The sequence below is a fragment of the Panthera onca genome, chromosome D1 (assembly GCF_046562875.1).
Source record: "Panthera onca isolate mPanOnc1 chromosome D1, mPanOnc1 haplotype 2, whole genome shotgun sequence".
NCBI classification, from domain to species: domain Eukaryota; kingdom Metazoa; phylum Chordata; class Mammalia; order Carnivora; family Felidae; genus Panthera; species Panthera onca.
The window spans coordinates 8,948,369-8,966,798 of NC_138348.1; the positions used below are offsets into that span (position 1 = coordinate 8,948,369).

Here is an 18,430-nt window from a genome sequence, read left to right on the forward strand (position 1 = left end):
CATCATCACCTATGGGACCATTTCCACATCTTCTTCCCTGCTCCCACTTTGATCCCCTACTTCACAGAATAGCCAGGATAAGCCTCTAAAAACTAGAATCATGGGGCACCTGGGTGGCTTGGTTGATTAAGCATTTGACTTTAAAAAAAAATTTTTAATGTTTATTTATTTTTGAAGGAGAGAGAGAGAGAGACAGGGCATGAGTGGGGGAGGGGCAGAGAGAGAGGGAGACACAGAATCTGAAGCAGGCTCCAGGCTCTGAGCTGTCAGCACAGACCCTGACATGGGGCTCAAACTCACGGAGTGCAAGAGCATGACCTGAGCCAAGGTCAGACGTCCAACCAACTGAGCCATCCAGGTGCCCCAAGCATTTGACTCTTTATCTCAGCTCAGATCTTGATCTAACGGTAGTGGGTTCAAGCCCCTCATTGGGCTCTGTGCTGGGTGTGAAGCCTATTTAAAAAAAAAAAAAAAAAAAAAGAAAATAAATGAAAAAAAAAAAGAGAAAATAAATGAAAAAAAAGAGAAAATAAATGAAAACTAGAACATCAGAACACTCCTCTGCTTAAAACTCATCAATGGCTTCCGGTTACCCTCAGAATAAAATACAAACTCCTCACCACGGGCAATGGAAATTCCATGCATTCATACTTGTGTGAGGTCAAATTTTCTTCACATAATCAAAACAATATCTCAAATAGCTTGAAAACACAAGCAGATGTGAGAATCCATCTGTTTACAAGACATTAAAGAAAATTGGGAAAATATAAAACAATGTTACTATTATTACTGCATGTTTTGGGTTTTGAAAATATAGATATTTTTTATAAAATGAAAATGTTGCTCATGTTAGTTTTAATTCCTATACAATATTGTATGGCTTGGAAGGGTATCTTGAAAAGATGGGGTCTCAAGCTGAGGCCAGTATGGCCCACAGGTCTTTAGTACAAGGATGAAAGGTTGATGAATGTCCCTAATTCTGGTTCTGTCTCATTGGAGGGCTTAGCTACAGAACAAAGTTAAGATGCTTAGTGTGGTGGTGACCATGGTAACCCTGTAAACACATTGCCCTAGTCAGAGAAGAGGCAGGTGTCATTGCCTCCCAACCTATAGCCCTTTCTTCTGGTTGCCTAAGTACCCTCAAAAAATTTCTTCAGAAGTAATCATGCTTTGGGGACAACTGCTTGGCTCAGTTGGTGGAGCATGCGACTCTTGATCTCAGTGCCCTGAGTTCAGGCCCTACGTGGGGCATAGAGCCTACTTAACAAAACAAAACAAAACAAAACAAAACAAAACAAAACAAACCACACTCTTTTTTCTCCTGTACTGGAAAATTGAAGGCCTTGAGCCCACTCCCTCCCTTCCATCAGCACTTCCCAGGCTGCTCCAGACACAGAGAAAGGCAATCTAATTACTCTTAATTGTAAATTGACTAGAGATCAGGCTAAGGATCGTACGAGAGCATTGGTGCAGCTGCCAGTTCTCAGACACCATCATTACTGAGCCAGGAGCCTGGAACCATCAGATTGGGGGTAGTGGAGCAAAAAGGCATCTTATTTTTTTGAGGGAAGAAGGGACTTTCAAGAGACACCTGCAGTTCGGAGAGACGTAGCTAATGCCCACCGTTACGGCAGAGCCCGGTCAGGAGGCAGGCCCCCTGGGTACTATACCAGCTCGTAGGTTCTCCCTTTCCCCATTGCCCTGAGCACAAACACTCAGCGGGGTGTCGAGCCTCGCGCCCCGCCCAGAGGGCGTCGCGCTCATCTCCATGGAGCCGGTCCCCGCCCTCCTGTTGCCTCAGGTAGATGGGAGAAGCTCAGCCAATCAAGAGGTCTCTGAGGCAAAGAAGGCGGGACGAAGAGGAAAAGTTTAGGACAGGAGCGCCAGCCAATCCTGAGCCTAGCTGCCTGAGCAACGGCCACCAGCACCCACTTGCAGACGCCAGTCAGAGCGGGGGGATGGTCAGTGGACAATGAGCCAATCCGTGCCGAGGGAAGGCAAATTTGAGCCAATGAAAACTGAGAAGGTGGGAAGGGGCGGAGTTCGCCGGTGGCTGCTCGCTGGTGGGTGAAGGATCAGCTTTCTCTTCTAGTTCCCACCCTAGGACTTCTTAGCTCCTGGAATGCGAGAGAGAGAGAGAGGCTCAGGGGAGTTCCTGGAGTGGGGCGTGGAGGCATCTCCCGGGAAGGCCTGGAAGCAAAAGAGACTCCTAGTTGGAGGAGCTGCTGGAAGCCGCCGGGTGGGCATCGAGGAAGCGGAGGCTGGTTAGGGGGCGGGACTTCCGGGGCGGTGCCTTTGCGAACAGGGGCGGGGCCTGCTGCTAAGGTTGGGCCGAGGGGGCGGAGCTAAAAGGAGACCCCCTGGGTGTGACCTAGGAGAAACAAGGGTAGCGATTCCAGCGGGCGTCTTGGGGTCAGGACGGTGTTGCCAGAGGCTTTGGAGTGGCAAGTGATAGCTCAGGATTGACGTTAAGGTTGCTGGGGAGGTTACCTGCCCTAACTTACTGTCCTTTCTTCCCAGGGAGCCACTGGTGGGGACCTTTCTAGGGTCCTTTTCCATCCGTGGGGTGCTATGGAGTTCCCAGAACACAGCCAGCAGCTGCTGCAGAGCCTCCGAGAGCAGCGGTCCCAGGGTTTCCTTTGTGACTGCACCGTAATGGTGGGTAGCACCCAGTTCTTGGCCCATCGGGCTGTGCTGGCCTCCTGCAGCCCATTCTTCCAGCTTTTCTACAAGGAGCGGGAACTGGACAAGAGGGATCTGGTGTGCATCCACAATGAAATTGTCACAGCCCCAGCCTTTGGGCTGCTTCTGGATTTTATGTACGCTGGCCAGCTGGCCCTGAGGGGGGATACCCCCGTGGAGGATGTGCTGGCAGCTGCCAGCTACTTGCACATGAATGACATCGTTAAAGTGTGTAAGCGGCGGCTGCAAGCCCGGGCCCTGGCAGAGGCAGACAGTACCAAGAAGGAGGAGGAAACCAACTCACAGCCCCCTAGTTTGGAGTTTTTGTCCAACCCCTCCCGCGGCCCCCAGCCTTCATTGGCATCTGCTGAGACATCAGGCCACTGGGGCAAAGGGGAATGGAAGGGCCCTGCAGCTCCCTCACCAACTGTCTGTCCTCCAGATGAGCCACCAGTGTCCGGTGGGGCAGACACGACACAGCCTGGCATGGAGGTTGACCCGCCACATCTACGCCCCCCCCCTCCACCAGTGGCTGATGTCTCCCTTGCCAGCCCTAGTAGCTCCACAGAGACCATTCCTGCAAACTACTTCTCTTCTGGCCTTCCAGCAGTTTCAGTGGAGCCGCTGGCTCCCCTTGATGTGGGTGAGAGTCTGAGGATGGTGGAACCAAGGGGTGCCGGAGCGCCATTGCAAGGCTTCTATCCTCCAGCTCCAGCGGCAGCCCCAACCCCAGCCCCAGCTCCATCCCAGGCTCCAGCACCAGCCGAAGCTGAGCTGGTCCAGGTGAAAGTGGAAGCTATTGTGATTTCCGATGAGGAGCCAGATGTGTCAGAGGAAACTCCTCAGGGTCCCGAGGGGTTCTTCCCACCTGGAGGAGCCTTGTTTGGCGCACAGCCCCCTCAGCCAGAGGCTTTTGAGGAGCCCAGGGCAGGACTAGAGGAGGTGGGACCAAGTGACCACTTCCTGCCCCCAGATCCTCATCTGTCCTACCATTTGCTGCCAGGTCCAGGGCAGTACCACCGAGGACTGGTGACCTCACCGCTGCCGGCCCCCCCGGCCCTGCATGAGCCACTTTACCTGCCTTCTGAGTATGAAGCAACCCCGGGAAGTTTTGGAGTTTTCACGGAGGATGTGCCCACTTGCAAGACATGTGGGAAGACCTTCTCTTGTTCTTACACACTCCGGCGCCACGCCACCGTGCACACACGCGAGCGACCCTATGAGTGCCGCTACTGCCTGCGCAGCTACACACAGTCAGGGGACCTATACCGCCACATCCGCAAGGCTCACAATGAGGACCTGGCCAAACGCAGCAAACCGGATCCAGAGGCTGGCCCCCTCCTGGGGGTGCAGCCCCTGCATGGCTCCCCTACAGCAGACAGACAGAACAGCGGTGGTGGAGGGCCACCCAAAGATTTTGTACTTGGCCCCAAAAACTGACATCAGCAGGAGCTGAGGCTAGGCCTGCTCTTGCCATCATCAGGGGGCAGCACAGGTTGGAAGCCTCTCATTTCCCCTGCGAGGGGTGGGTTGTGCAGGGAGCAGAAGGAACGTTGTGCCCTGGGCTTAGGATTCCTCCCACTTTTCCTTTCCCCAGCCAGGCAGCAGGACTTTATGGGGCATTGCGACTCAATGAGCCCTTCTCCAAGGGCACTGGGAATTTTGCTGAGGTGTAATCACTTCTCACCCTGCATCCCGGACCATAAAGCTAGCAGTGAAAGTATCTCTTTGAACTGGTGTTGGCTGGTTTATTCCCCAAACCCACATGCCTCCTGATTCTTTCATAACTTTCCTGTGGACCTTTTAGGAATCTGATATCTGTACCTGGGGTAGGAGTCAGGATGCTAATGAGGGAAAAAGTGAGATGCGCAAAGGACAACATAGACTTGACTTAGGAGAAGTGTGCTAATTAGGGACTCTTACAGGATGATGGGTTATTGTAGTTGAGCTCCTGTGTCCTGGGCTGTATTGAGGACTTCATAAAAATACTCAGTTGTCACCAATTTTACGAGGTGTTAGCACCCCCTCCCCCGCCTCCCTTCTTCCACAGACAAGGACACTTGGGACTCAATATTTGTTTATTTTGGGGGGGGGGGCAGGGACAGAGAGAGAGGGAGACACAAATCTGAAGCAGGCTCTAGGCTCAGAACTGTCAGCACAGAGCCCAATGTGGGGCTCGAACTCATGGACCACGAGATCATGCCCTGAGCAGAAGTTGGACGCTTAATTGACTGAGCCACCCAGGCGCCCCGACTCGAGACTCAAAAATCGAAGTTAACTTGTTCAAGGTCACAGGGCAAGTTAAGGGGCAAGCAGAATTTGAGTCATGGCTTCAAATGCCATGCACACGGCGCCGAGTTAGAACATGGTTGAAGACAGTTAACCAAGAACTAGTTTTCTCTTTTGTCCTCTTAAGTGTTTGGCTTTGCTCCCTTACCACGTGACCTCTACTTCCAACATAGAAAGTCTTTGGCTGACTGTTTCAACAACAAATACTGTATCCATTACTTGAAATTCTTGCCTGTGTGTCATAATATGAATTGAGGTCTCTGAAGATGGGGAACTGAAAGGCAGAAAGCACGAAGCTCCAGGGTGGTGGGCTTGTGGGGCAGGTGGAGGGCCTGTGGTATGGACAGGATGGGCACTTGGGAAAAACTAAAAGCAAGATACTCCGGAGAGAGAATCTTATCATTCCTCTGGTCCAACTCCCTCACCTAGAAAGCACGAGGACAGCCTAGAGAAGTCAGATTACTCAGCTGGGGTCACACAGGCAGTTCGTTACTGGCAGTAAAGACAGCAAAGAAATAAGGAGCCTGGGGTGTTGATGTGGGTTCTGGGAGTTCTGGGAATGTAAGAGAAGGGCCTACCCCGGTGTGTATGAAGAGTAGGGCCATGGTGTAAGAGGGCTCCCGAAAAACCCTCCTCTGTTCTGCACGTAAGCAACTGAATGCAAAAAAGCAGGAAGGGAAATTTAGGAAAAGATGAAAATGAGGAAATTTTCTGAACTTCTTTTCTTTTTGGATTTGTCTGTCATATCCAGCACTTGCTCTTGCGAGCAAGCTACTGTTTTTGAGTTAGAAGAAGGAGGTTTGGCCAAAGAAAAGCTCCTTCTCTGGGGCATTAAGGGATGCAAACGTTGATGCTTAACGTTTTCATGGCTGGATGAATTCTATGCCTTTCACTTTCCTTGTGTTGGAATAACTTCTTAGTTTGTCTTCCAAGGGGCTAATTTTATTGGTGCAAATATATTCCTACCTCGGCTCCTTGTTGGAACAATGCAAGATCTACATGCACACCCCGTAAGTTACTCTAAGTGGAGCACCTTTTCCAAAGTCTTTCCTAGAACAAGATCAAATCAAAATGCCTGAAAACAATGAGTTGCCTTTAAAAGGGTAAATTTTATGGCATGTGAATTATATAAAAATTATACACATATGATTATATATGGAGAGACCTAGAGAAAAAAATCAGCTGTCTCAGAACATCATTTCCTAAAAGCAAGGCATAATATCTGTGTCTGCATGTGTATACAATGTACAGACCTTCTCCAGACAGTCTTGAGAACATAAACCATTGTTACTATCTCAGCCATGCGTTCTACCTAACTAAAAAAGGATCTGTTACTTGGTGGGATTCTCCTCAAGAGGGAGTATTTGCTTTCAGTTCCCAGCATGAGATGCATTTTTCATTGGCGATGGCAATTAGGAATCTGCAAGATGTTCAAAGCAGCAGCCAACACAAAAGGCCACAGCTGTCTTTTGTCTCACTTTATCTGCTGGACGCCAGGAACGGTTTCTGCCGGTCTGTAGAGGTGGGACCAATAGAGAATTTTCTCATTTCCACTCCTCTCGATGGTCTCGACCACGGATTCAAGGAACCACAGGTGAGCTCATCTAACCTCTGGTCCAACAATGGATCCTCCTTTTGCCGGTTGTGAAACCCCTGCTTGAAAAAGAACTCGGGGCACCTGTCTGGCTCAATCGGTGGTAGAGCTTGTGACTCTTGATCTCCGGGTCGTGAGTTCAAGGCCCACCTTGGGTGTAGAGATTACTTAAATAACCTTTAAAAAGAACTTGCCATCCCCAAAGGAAACCTAGTCTATTATCGGACAGCCCTAGTTGTTGGATAACGCTGCCTTCTACTGAGCCCAAATCAGCCTCATTTGAGGAGGGTATGGGCCAGGCTCCACCTATTAAAAGTTTCACCCTGAGGAGTTCTTTGTTTTTGAGCTATAAGCTGACTTAAGTTTTCAACCACCCTTTGCTCTCCAGCTTTAGAGATATATATTTCTAATTTAGGATTTCAATTCTTTTCTTGACTGGCAATTTTATAAGTGTATGGTTTCACTTGCCGTCTATTGCCTCTTCAATCACTGGACATTTTTGGCCAAGCTTAGCTTCACAAAAGTCACCATTTCAGTCCTTTGCATTGGATTTTGACTTTTTTTTTTTTTTATATTTTTATTTATTTTTGAGACAGAGAGAGACAGAGCATGAGCAGGGGAGGGGCAGAGAGAGAGGGAGACACAGAATCCAAAGCAGGCTCCAGGCTCTGAGCTGTCAGCACAGAGCCCGACGCGGGGCTGGAACTCACAGACTGTGAGATCATGACCTGAGCTGAAGTCGGACGCTTAACCAACTGAGCCACCCAGGTGCCCCGACTTTATTTGTTTTTAAGTAAACTCTATGCCCAATGTGGAGCTCAAACTCAACGCTGAGATCAAGAGTCACAGGCTCTACCGACTGAACCAGCCAAGTGCCCCTGGATTTCAATTTTAATTTCTCCAAAGCCAATGTTTCCAAAGATGACTTACCTGGTCATGTACTATTTTTACTGTAAAATATATTTACTTTTGTGGGTTTTTTTTCCTTTGGCAAATGATAGCAAGTGTTCCTAAGTCCCCTCCCCAATTATTAGTAAGCAATTTCAGTGTGCATCTCTATAAGAACCCTTGAAAAAAAAAAAGACCAAATACCATTAATCATATTCAACAAAACTGACAATAATTCTTTTCTTTCCCCCAGTAAGCTCTATGCCCAACATGGGGCTTGAACTCATGAGCCCGAGATCAAGAGTCACACATTCCACCAACTGAGCTGACCAGGCACCCCTCACTCCCAACAGTTTTTACTCAAATTTCTCTGATTGTCTCATAACCTTTTATTTATTCACTTACTTAAAGACTTCAAGTCATCTCTACACCCAACATGGGGCTCAAACCCACAACCCTGAGATCTAGAGTCATACACTCCAATAACTGAGCCAGTCAGGCGCCCCATCTCATAAACTTTGTTTTGTTTTCAAACCACAATCCAAAGTAGAGTCACATTTATTTGATGTCTCTTAAGCCTTTTTTTTTTTAATTTTTTTTAATGTTTATTTATTTTTGAGACAGAGAGAGACAGAGCATGAACAGGGGAGGGGCAGAGAGAGAGGGAGACACAGAATCCGAAGCAGGCTCCAGGCTCTGAGCCATCAGCCCAGAGCCTGAGTTGGGGCTCGAACTCACGAACCGTGAGATCGTGACCTGAGCTGAAGTCGGACGCTCAACCGACTGAGCCACCCAGGCGCCCCTCTTAAGCCTTTTTTAAAAAGTTTATTTCAATATTCTTTTTAAAGGTTTTTCTTTTTTTTGTTTTTTTAAGTTTATTCAGTTTATTTTGAGAGGAAGAAAACGTGTGTGTGTGCAAGGGGCAGAGGAATGAGAGATTTCCAAGCAGGCTCCATACTCAGTGCGGAGCCTGACTCAGGGCTCCAGCTCATGAACCATGAAATCATGACTTGAGCCAAAATCGACTTGGATGCTTAACCAACTGAGCCACCCAGGCACCTAAGATTTTCATTTTTAAATAATTTCTACACCTAACGTGGGGCTTGAACTAGTGGCCCCAAGATCAGGAGTCACATGCCTTTCTGAGCCAGCCAGATGCCCCTTAAGCCTTGTTCTGGTTTTTAATTTTAAAGAGAGTAACTGCACACAGGAGCGGTAGTGGGGGGAGAGGGACAGTGAGAGAGAGAGAATCTTTTTTTTTTAAGTTTATTTATTTTGAGAGTGTAAGAACGTGCACATGAGCAGGGGAGGGGCAGAGAAAGTGGGAGAATCTCAAGCAGGCTCCATGCTGTTAGTGGCAGAGCCCTACATGGGACTCGATCCCAGAAACTGAGAATGACCTGAGCTGAAATCAAGAGTCCCACACTCAACCGACTGAGCCACCCAGGCACCCCAGGAGTGAGAATCTTAAGCAGGCTCCATGCTTAGTACAGAGGCTGACATGGGGCTTGATCTCATGACCCTGGGATCATGAGCTGATACACAATCAAGAGTCAGACACTCAACCAGGTACCCCAAAGCCTCTTTTAATCTGTAAGTGCCTCTCTCCTTTTCCCTGTAATTTATTTATTGAAGGAACTGGGTTACTTGTCTTACCAGTTTCACAGTCTACAGTTTGCTGAGTAAACCCCCTTGGTATTATTAACATGTTCTTCTGTCCCAAGTTTTCTTCCCTCTCTCTCTGCCCCTCCCCTGTTCATGCTTTGTCTCCCTCTGTCTCAAAAATAAATAAACATTAAAAAAAAAAATTTAAAAACATATATTTAAATAAAATATTGAAAACAATAGTATAGGTAGTATGTGGTTTTGGCAAAATTGTAAAGGTAGTGGGTAGGAGTTCGGGAGACACTGCTCTCAACTGTCCGTTATGTGCCAAAGTATGGACCTTCACATCTACAATGCTTTCTCTTCAATCACACCCTGAAATTCTGCATGGAATCCATTAAGGACTCGTAAGGTGAGCACCCTCCTCCTCCAGAAACTTCTGAGTACTGACATTTAGGTGCCCTCTAGCTGTTTCCTTCAGGATGTGGGCTTGCTAGACCTCCTCCACACCCACATCTGGCTGCCCATCTTTGTCCACTTTCCTGTTCATTAACATCTCCATTGGAAGCTGGCCTTCAAAATGAAGAATGAAATGCAAGCCTGACCACTTTGTCTCTTAACCGTGCTAATAAAAGGATCAGTGCAATACATTCCTAAAATATGTTTTTATTTTGTTATTTTTTTCAGTTTTTAAATGCTTTTCTTTTTTTTTTAATTGCAAGGGAGTAGGCTTAAACTCAGGAAATAAAATATAGGTCAGTCCATTATCTACATACAAATGAAGGAATACTGCCTGATCTAAAATACAATTTTTGAATTATCAGTTTTATTTTTCCTCATTGATGCAGAAGATAGCTTAGTCTTTGGGGGGGGGGGGGAACAAAGAGAAGAAGAAAATCAGCAAAACTTGCCCAAAGCAAACATGCAACCATGACATAATTTTGTCAACAACCTAGGCTTAGAAATGTAAGCAGCTTGGGAAAGGAATGAAATACTCTATTTTCGTTAGTTCTGTCCTTAGACTCACAAGATTATTTGGTAGAAAAGCTTTTTATTGTAAGTTGTATTATTTAAGGGGTATGGGAGACGCAGAGCGGAGCCTGGCTCATTGGGAGGGGGCATTACTGATAAATGGAAAACTCATGCACACTTGGCAATACGGAGGACTTGGGATTGTTTTTATTGTTCTTTCTGAAATCTGTCCTTATGTAATGGCTAGCGACACATGCTTACTGCCTCTACCCATAATACACTGTGAACATTATTCACAACAAGCGCACAAAATGGCAAAGGATCTCCTGGTCGATGGAACTTCCTACGGAGACATGACTGTACCGGGTCCACAGCCTGCACTGACAAAACTTCCAGAAAGTTCCATGGGGAGCTTAAGCACTAGGGAAGGAGAACTCTTCCTCATTTCCCTCCTCTGTAAGGAACTGAGCTTTTGCATAATACAAGGTGACGGGGAAAGAACAGACTGATGTTTTTATCCTGCTCTTTCATGGTATTGTTTCAAGAAGACGCAGCAACCTGTCCCCTCTGCCCCACCCTTTTTTTTTTAGAGAAATGAGCATACTATAGATATGCACCCGTTAAAAAAGAAAATGTTTACTTAGGGTTTGGGGGGTTTTTTGGCACGAGGCTGAAGAATTATTAAATACTTAAATGCTTGACTCAAGGTTTTAAGATAGAAGAGTTTAATGAAAAAAATAAATAAGCATATTGTATGAATGATCTGAGTATGAACAATACCAGGGACTAGAAATTATCACCAGAAAAAATAGGAACCAGATACTTTTGTGGGGCGGAGGTCTGAATGTACATAAGGAATTTGATTTAATCAAAATGGTTAATTTCAAATCGTTTAAGTTATGTGGGTCCAACTTGTAATTGTCTATTTTCACAAAAAAATATATTTCCCGGGTTGTGGCCTATGTAACTTTGGCTTTGGGAAGCTGAGGAAGCAAAGAAAAAACTTTGTGATCATGATTTCATCCTTATGAGCTTTTTCCTCTGCATACGGACACATCTAACAACATCTATCGTTAAAATCTATGCCATAGACAGGATTATTTCACATATAGCTGATTGTATTTCTCAAAGCAAACATCTCCAAGAATATCACGTATGGAAAGCTATACAAATACGTAGATGGACAGGCAAAAAAAAGACACAGCCTGCTTAAGTGCCAAAGAGTTTGTGCAGAGCTAGAAAGAAAACAGAAATCCACCTGGGTCAGAGGTATGGGGTTAATTTCTCTTGCTGAGGCTCAGGTTTCCCCTCGATGGGTCTTTAATGGTTCACCTAAGTTCAAGTAGAGGAGCGTCTTTCTTCTTTTGTTAACCAAACATGCCCAGGTACAGCTGCTTCTCCTTCTGATGGTAGCTACTGAGTTCCGACTGAGTTAGCTGGAGGTACCGCCGGACATTGGCGTCTTAGAATAGGGCAAAGGAGGCAATTAGAGACACAGTTAGAACATGATCACACCTTGTGGTAGGAAAGGATTGTTCACACACTTCTTTCCCCGCCACAACTTCTGACTTTTATAGAGTCAGATATTTTTTAGGCGTGGATAAAAATAATAAACAAGTCCCTTTAAAACGTTCAAAACAAACATACTGATTATGAATACTTAGGGAAAATACCAAGTTCTTGTCACTGGTTTATGCAAGTTAGCATTTTAACCCCCCACTTTAGGGATGAGGTTATTTTACAAAAATACATCAGAGATAACCGCAAAGGACATTCCACATAAACGATAAAAACCAGCACTATTATTTTGAATCAAGACTCCAATCTTTCAAAGGACTTCCTATAGAAAGTGGGTTTGAGGAGAACCAGATTTCTGAATCTGGAATCATTCGAGCTTACTTATTACTGATTCTGTAAGTATCAGAATAAATATATTCTCTGGGAAAATAAGTTTGTTCGTATCTATAAAACATGCAGAGTATTTTTTACTCTCCAAAGTCCAGGAATCTTCCTGTGAAGAAATACACATAAGCATGGGTATATGACTTTAAATGCTATTTTGGCCCTTCTTCGATGTAACCTCTTCTCTATCTTTAGTTGCGGGGTTTGTTCTGCCAGGCCTCAGGTTGATTTCTGGGGTATTAAGGATGATTTGATAGTTCTCTAGCTGCATTCGTGGGACGAGGCGAGCCTAGGGTCCTCCTACTCTGCTGCCATCTCCCCAACCCCACACATACTTCTGATTTTAAAAATCTTTGTAAGATCTGAATAGATCACAACTATTCTTTGCAACAGTCAATCTCATTCATTAATACCACTTTGAATTAAAAAAAAAAAAATCTCTGTCCAGGGAGAAAAATCTCTGTACGGTCAGGGCTGGCTGGTTCTTAATCTGATCATGAGAAAGAGCTTGAAGAAACAGTTATTGTTACAGCAGAGCCTCTAAAATACTCTACATGGGTGCAGTTCATCTATGTACTTGAAGGTAAGAAACACGAGCAAATGCCTCATGTTTTATGTCTTTATTAATTCACAGTGGCTTTCCCATTCATTTATTTCATTTTGATTTTAAAGATTTTAAAGGTTTTATTTTTAAGTAATCTCTACACCCACCATGGGGGCTCGAAACCCACATCCCTGAGATCAAGAGTCACCTGCTCCACCGACTGAGCTAGCCAGGTGTCTCCCCCTCCCCCAATCATTTAGAGAATTTTTGCTGCATCGTTACCCTGGGGGACCCTCTACCTCTAGCATCTAGTAGCCACTCTGAGCCAGAATGCAAAATGGGAGAGAATTTTCAGTGCTGAACCACCAACACAGGAGTGAGTCTATTATCCGCTTCGTGGTATCTCTGCCTTGGAAACAAGTACCAAGTCTCAAATTCTCTCTAGGTAGGCCTGCCCCTTTTCTGGGTCATACCTGGGCTTAGCGGAGCTAAAAGAATAAAATGATAGCTAAGGCCAAGGCCAGACCCAGCTGGGGAACTGGCAGAAAGGAGGATCAGCAAGTATATTGATTGGAATACAGATCTACTTCAGTTACAATCTCGGAACAGAAACTTGAAAAACAATGCTTTACAATCTCTTTCACCGGGGGAAGGAAGGGAGATGGTGTGTATGCCTGGTGAAGCATAATACTTCTGGAGGGTGTACAATATTGCTTTCTTGTGGAGGCAAGAATACAGGAATAGAAGAAGGCCAGTTTCTCAAACACCTCTTCAGACTTTTTGAATTTTGAACTATATGAATATATTATTACCTAGTCGAAAAAATTTCAAGGGGCGCCTGGGTGGCTCAGTCAGTTAAGCACCCGGCTCTTGATTTTGGCTCAGGTCATCATCTCACAGTTCATGAGATCGAGCCCCGCATCGAGCTCTGCGCTAACAGCGTGGAGCCCGCTTGGGATTCTCCTTCTCCTTCCCCCTCTCTCTGCCCTGTACCCTGTTCGTGTGCATGCATGTGCTCGCTCGCTCTCTTGCAAAATAAATAAGCTTTTTAAAAATTCGGTAAATTGAAAGAAGTAAAATAAATCCCCCATTCCACCGATACCACCTCAGCAAGACAATTTCATTTGTCCTTACCACTTCGGTCCCCTTCTCTCTCACCTTTTGGCTGCCTATTGACAGCAGCCAGGAGGTAGTGCTGAGCCTGGTCATAGTCCTGCAGATGAAAAAAGGCCACTCCAGCCCGATACAAGGCCTTGGCATTATCAGGCTGTCGTTCCAGGACTTTCTGACTGTATTCTTTCACTCGTTCGTAGTTTACTGGCTCCATCTGAAGGAGACAGGCTAACAGGCCAAATGAAAAGAAGACAGAAGAGCAAAGAGGGACTTATTACGTGAAGTTCTAGTGGCCAACTCAAGGCTGCATCAAACAGAGGACGATACCAACAACATTCACTCACCCAACTAATACATCCAAAGGTCTACCATGGGCCAGACTTTCTTCTAGGCACTGGGGATGCAACAGTGAACAAAAGCATTACATGCCTTCTAATCAACTTTAATATCTACTGAACGCTTATTATGTGCCTACTGGTGGGTTAGGCCCAGCTATAAAACTGACAGGAACATACTTTAAAATGTGTTTAAAATTCTTCTTCTCTGTTTCTCTTCTACCCAAGGCTCTCCATCTTGAGCCCTCCATCTAACCACAATTATCACACTGCAGCTTTACAAACAACAATGGCTGCCATCAATTGTGTGAGGAAATAGCAGCACCGTGCTTTGTGCTTTATCTCATTTAATCTTCTCATCCACGCTACGAAATTGGTTAAGTGTTACTATCTCCATTTAGTGGACAAAGAAATCAAGGCTCAGAGACGTAAAGGAACTTGTCGAAGATCCTACAGCTTCTGGGTGGAATAAGAAATTTGAACCAAGGACTCTCTAATTCCCAAATCGTCATTTAAAAAAAAAATTTTTTTTAACGTTTTTATTTTTGAGACAGAGAGGACAGAGCATGAGCAGGGGAGGGGCAGAGAGAGAGAGGGAGACACAGAATCCGAAGCAGGCTCCAGGCTCTGAGCTGTCAGCACAGAGCCTAACGCAGGGCGCGAACCCACAGACTGCAAGATCATGACCTGAGCCGAAGTCAGACGCCCAACCGACTGAGCCACCTAGGCGTCCCCATCATTAAAAATGATGATATATTACTCACTATTCCCTTGGATTACATAATGGGACTTTGAAATCCAAATCTGTTTAGGAGACAATGCTCAGCCTTTCTATAATTAAGAAGAGAAACGTGCTCCCTATTTCATGACTGTAGGAATTAAACATAGTATTATTTAATCATGGTGCTGAGAAGAAAGGAGAATCAGGGCTTCCGAGGACATTAAAGGGCCTGGGCTTATGTCTGCATCCCTTCTACAACATCCCCACCAAGTGGTCATATGGTTTATACTTAACTAACCCATTACTGTAGCTTCATTCATTATCTGACAACTGGTTCTGCAGCACCGACCACAGGCTGGGGGGAGCTAGGAGCAGTGGGTAAGAGGAACAAGACAGACCTCTTGATGAGTAAACACCACTCACATCCTAGTCCCCAAGTAGAAGGAGTACACAATAAACAAACGGATTTTCTAAATTGCTTTGGGAAAAAAAAAAAAAAAAAACCCAAAAAACAAAAAAACAGAACTGTATTGGGATGAAGTGAATGAAGCCAGGGTCATGCTTGATTATCGAAGACTCTCGAAGAAAGTGACTTTTGACCCAAGATCTGAATGACAAGAGTCATTCAAGGGACGGGGCATTCTAGCTGAGAAAGAAGAAATTCTATAAAGCTGGAAGGTAGAAATGTGTTTTGCAAATTCCGTGTATTGGAGGAGCCAGACCATGTCAGGCCCTGAAGGTGAGGGTCAGAGTTTGGGTTTTTTCCCTAAGTCTAATGAAATGCCATTGGAGGATTTTCAGCAGCGAGCCGATCTCATTACCTTATCGGTAAAATGGGGATAATCACAACTATCTTGTAGAATTTGAAGATGAGAGATATTGTACATAAACTGCCCCACGTGTTACAGGCACTCAATAAGTGAAAATGGCTAATCCAGTAAGTTCTTTATGGAGCATCTCCCAAGCACTCCCAAGTGGACGCTCTATGGATGGCTAAGCCATAGGCTTTGACTTCAGGTCCACCTGGAGAGTGAAGACACTGGCTGATCACTCTCTTTAAAAGTGAACATTCCCATGCCTGTGGCACTCACTGTGCCCATCTGCTTTATTCCTTTCCACAGCACTTGCCATCTTCCAATATAATATGTATGTTACCTTTGTTAATTGTCCATCTCCCTTACTTGAATATATGTTCCGAGAGAGCAGCACTCTTTACCTTATTATACTCCTATATGCTTAGTACCCAATAAGTAATTGAACTTAATGAATTGAAACATTAGCTACCATAATGACTATTGTTACCTGAATCTGAGAGTAGCACTGGACTCACACTGTAAAAAAGCTAGATTTTCACCAAACCATAGCGGAAAACTACTGTAGTTAAAAAAAAAAAAAAAAAAAAAAATCACTTTTAAACAACCATTACGAAGTATAAAAACTAACCCTAATAATTTCCATAGCCTCAGCTGGGGTCATTAGAATGCTTTAATATACTCCAAAATAATTTAATTAGCTCCATGATTATTTTGCCTGCCATAGAACAGACCTCTACGAAGTCTCCTTTCTTTTAGTAGATCAATCCTAGTGATACAGATTCTGGCATCCATCTCTTCACCCAAGTTCATATGGAGATGGGAGATCCTAGTTATCCAGGAACTGATTTAAAGGAAGGAGAAAAACGAACAAAAACTGTCCAAACATCTAATAATGTCTCACACCACCCGCTGGAGCAAATGCCTTCTTTCCTCTATTATAAATATTAAAGAAACAACGCCCTAAACATAAGTTCAGTGTTTGTTCTAGAGCGTGCAAAATTCCCTAAACCTATCAGCATCACCTGGAAATTTGTCAGAAATGCAAATCGGTAGTGCCTCTCCCACTCAGCTCCATTAAATCGGAATCTCTAGGGGTGGGGCTGAGTTAACAAACTCTCCAGGTTAAGTTTGAGAAGCATGGCTCTATAGAAACTCATTTAGAGGCCCATAGATTGGAAATGTATTTCGATTCATGGCAGAATAAGTACATGACAGCAGAAAAGCACACCCGTGCTTTTCCCTAATGTTCACAGATTTTCATGTGCCTGCCCTGATACTCTACCCACCCTTCAGCCCTGTTCTTACCAGCTAGATTGTTGTAGCAGTCTGTCTGGGTGGTGTGCAGTATGTTCTCTTGTTCAGGTGTGAGGGCCGGGCCCTGAGGTCCTAGATTAGGTATCGGGGAGGGCAGACTTGGATCCAGACCCCGCAGCTGAAGCAGAGCTCGATGGTACCTACTTACAGCATCTCGGTACTTCCCTTCTCGGTAACGTTGGTTCCCTTTCTCCTTGTACAGTTGAGCCTCCTGCAGGCGCTTCTCCATAACTCTTTGTCGCCCAGAGCTCTTGTGGAACTGGGACGCGAAAGAGCAATTGAAGCTCTGGAGATGGGAGCAAAACAACTGATTTAGATAGCCGATTTAAGAAGGCAGGAAATTAGCCCTCTCCAGGACGCCCCCCGGGAATGAGTTTTACTTGTCTCTTCTCTGTAGTAATTTTCAATCTTTAAACGTACAGGACTAATCAGGGAGAGGATGTGGGAACAGCAAAGCCAGAGATTAAGTGATTTCATAAAGAGGAGACTCCGGGGTGAAGAGACCCTCCCGAAAAAGGAAGGGCCGGGCTAAGGAACTGTGGCAGGCGTGGGAATGCCGGCGGAATTTGCTTCCTCCTTTCTCTTGGACACACCTTCTTGACCCGGAAGTGGAAGGGAATAGGCGGGGACAACTGCTAAAAGAGGTCTACGGGGCTTGCCACCACTCCTGGTCTTTTTTTGCGCGTATTAAATAAGCATTTGTTTATGTCGGTATCAGAAGCTGGGGACCGAGCTGAATGTGGTTTGTGCAACCAACTCACAGGCTTAAGCTGGAGCGGCCGCAGAGCAGCTCAGTTACAAGCCCACCAAGCTCCGCGGCCAACCCCTCGCCCTCTGCAAATACCCAAGCACGGAAGTCTCCCCCTCGGCTTCGGTTTACGGGCGGAAGCACTTAGACGACCGGGACCGACGTCTCGGCAGTTTGGTATCTGAAGGGTCGCGCGCAATGCGCCACACCGTCCAATCAAAAGCGGCCCCGGAAAAATAATCCCGCAGAAGCTACCCCGCCTCTACAGCCCCCTGCAGATCAACCCGGGGCGGGGCGGCGGGGAAATCTCCCGTCAGCTTCGCCAATTGGAAGAATCCGGCCGATCACGGATAACCAATCAGAATTGCAGATGACGATTCAAGTTGGCCAATAAGAAAGCTAAAAGGCGAGGTCCAGGCGTCTGTTGCTGGGTAGAGAAGTTAAAGGATTCAGAGAAGAGGGCCGGGGTGGGGGGGGGAGGGTGTCGCTGTATTCCTTAGTTTGAGGAAGCCCTTTGTTTACTAAACAGACAATTGCTAGGCGGCTTTAAAGTCGCTACAGCATCCCTCCTGGGCTTTTTTTTTTTTTAACTCTCAAGAAGCTGGGGGGGACGTATAGCCAGTAGGGAAGAAAGACTAGCAAGCAAGATTTTAGACGACAGCTCGATCGGAAGCCAGACGGGAGTAAGGGTGGTGACGGGGTGGGAGGGGCGTGCAGGAAGGGAGCTCCGGGCGTCTGCGCAGAGCCCATGGCTGGAAGTACGGAAGGCGGGCGCGCACACGCCGCCGTGCTACGAGGCACTTGAGCCGTAGCCAGTCCTTCCCGGCTCCGGCTCCGGTGCGGCTGCGCGGTGGAATCACTGGCGGCGATTGGCCCAGGGGTGAGAGGGGGCGGGAGGTAAGGGGAGG

The 18,430-nt window shown here is 46.1% G+C and overlaps 2 protein-coding genes across 8 annotated transcripts; one reads left to right on the plus strand and one right to left on the minus strand.

The window, feature by feature from the left end:
- The first annotated feature begins 1,822 nt into the window (after positions 1-1,822).
- On the plus strand, positions 1,823-4,415 carry ZBTB3 (zinc finger and BTB domain containing 3). Of its 3 annotated transcripts, none has more exons than XM_060606977.3 (2): positions 1,823-2,063; positions 2,521-4,415. In XM_060606977.3, the coding sequence occupies exon 2, from the start codon at positions 2,572-2,574 to the stop codon at positions 4,120-4,122; it is 1,551 nt and encodes a 516-aa protein (XP_060462960.1). In that variant the 5' UTR covers positions 1,823-2,063; positions 2,521-2,571; the 3' UTR covers positions 4,123-4,415. The 3 variants fall into 3 exon arrangements, with proteins under 3 accessions (XP_060462960.1, XP_060462959.1, XP_081646372.1); XM_060606976.2 differs by lacking the exon at positions 1,823-2,063 and adding an exon at positions 2,070-2,239; XM_081790246.1 differs by lacking the exon at positions 1,823-2,063 and adding an exon at positions 2,307-2,448 and having other exon boundaries at positions 2,525-4,415.
- Positions 4,416-10,738: 6,323 nt separating this feature from the next.
- On the minus strand, positions 10,739-18,412 carry TTC9C (tetratricopeptide repeat domain 9C). 5 transcript variants are annotated; one of them, XM_060607015.3, is made up of 4 exons: positions 17,619-18,412; positions 16,766-17,060; positions 13,635-13,817; positions 10,739-11,492 (listed from the first exon to the last, which is right to left on the minus strand). In XM_060607015.3, the coding sequence occupies exons 2-4, from the start codon at positions 17,001-17,003 to the stop codon at positions 11,398-11,400; spliced, it is 516 nt and encodes a 171-aa protein (XP_060462998.1). In that variant the 5' UTR covers positions 17,004-17,060; positions 17,619-18,412; the 3' UTR covers positions 10,739-11,397. The 5 variants fall into 5 exon arrangements, with proteins under 5 accessions (XP_060462998.1, XP_060462997.1, XP_060462996.1 ...); XM_060607014.3 differs by having other exon boundaries at positions 17,536-17,622; XM_060607013.3 differs by lacking the exon at positions 17,619-18,412 and adding an exon at positions 17,155-17,501.
- Positions 18,413-18,430: the final 18 nt, after the last annotated feature.

Coding starts and splice junctions, on each gene's coding strand:
- ZBTB3 (XM_060606976.2), top strand. CDS start 2,123: ATGCGAGAGAGAGAGAGAGGCTCAGGGGAGTTCCTGGAGTGGGGCGTG. Junction 2,240..2,520: donor GAGCTGCTGGAAGCCGCCGG/GTGGGCATCGAG, acceptor CTTTCTTCCCAG/GGAGCCACTGGTGGGGACCT.
- TTC9C (XM_060607012.3), bottom strand. CDS start 17,251: ATGAAATCACTTAATCTCTGGCTTTGCTGTTCCCACATCCTCTCCCTG. Junction 13,818..16,765: donor CTGCTACAACAATCTAGCTG/GTAAGAACAGGG, acceptor TTGGCCTGTTAG/CCTGTCTCCTTCAGATGGAG. Junction 11,493..13,634: donor TGTCAATAGGCAGCCAAAAG/GTGAGAGAGAAG, acceptor CCCTATTCTAAG/ACGCCAATGTCCGGCGGTAC.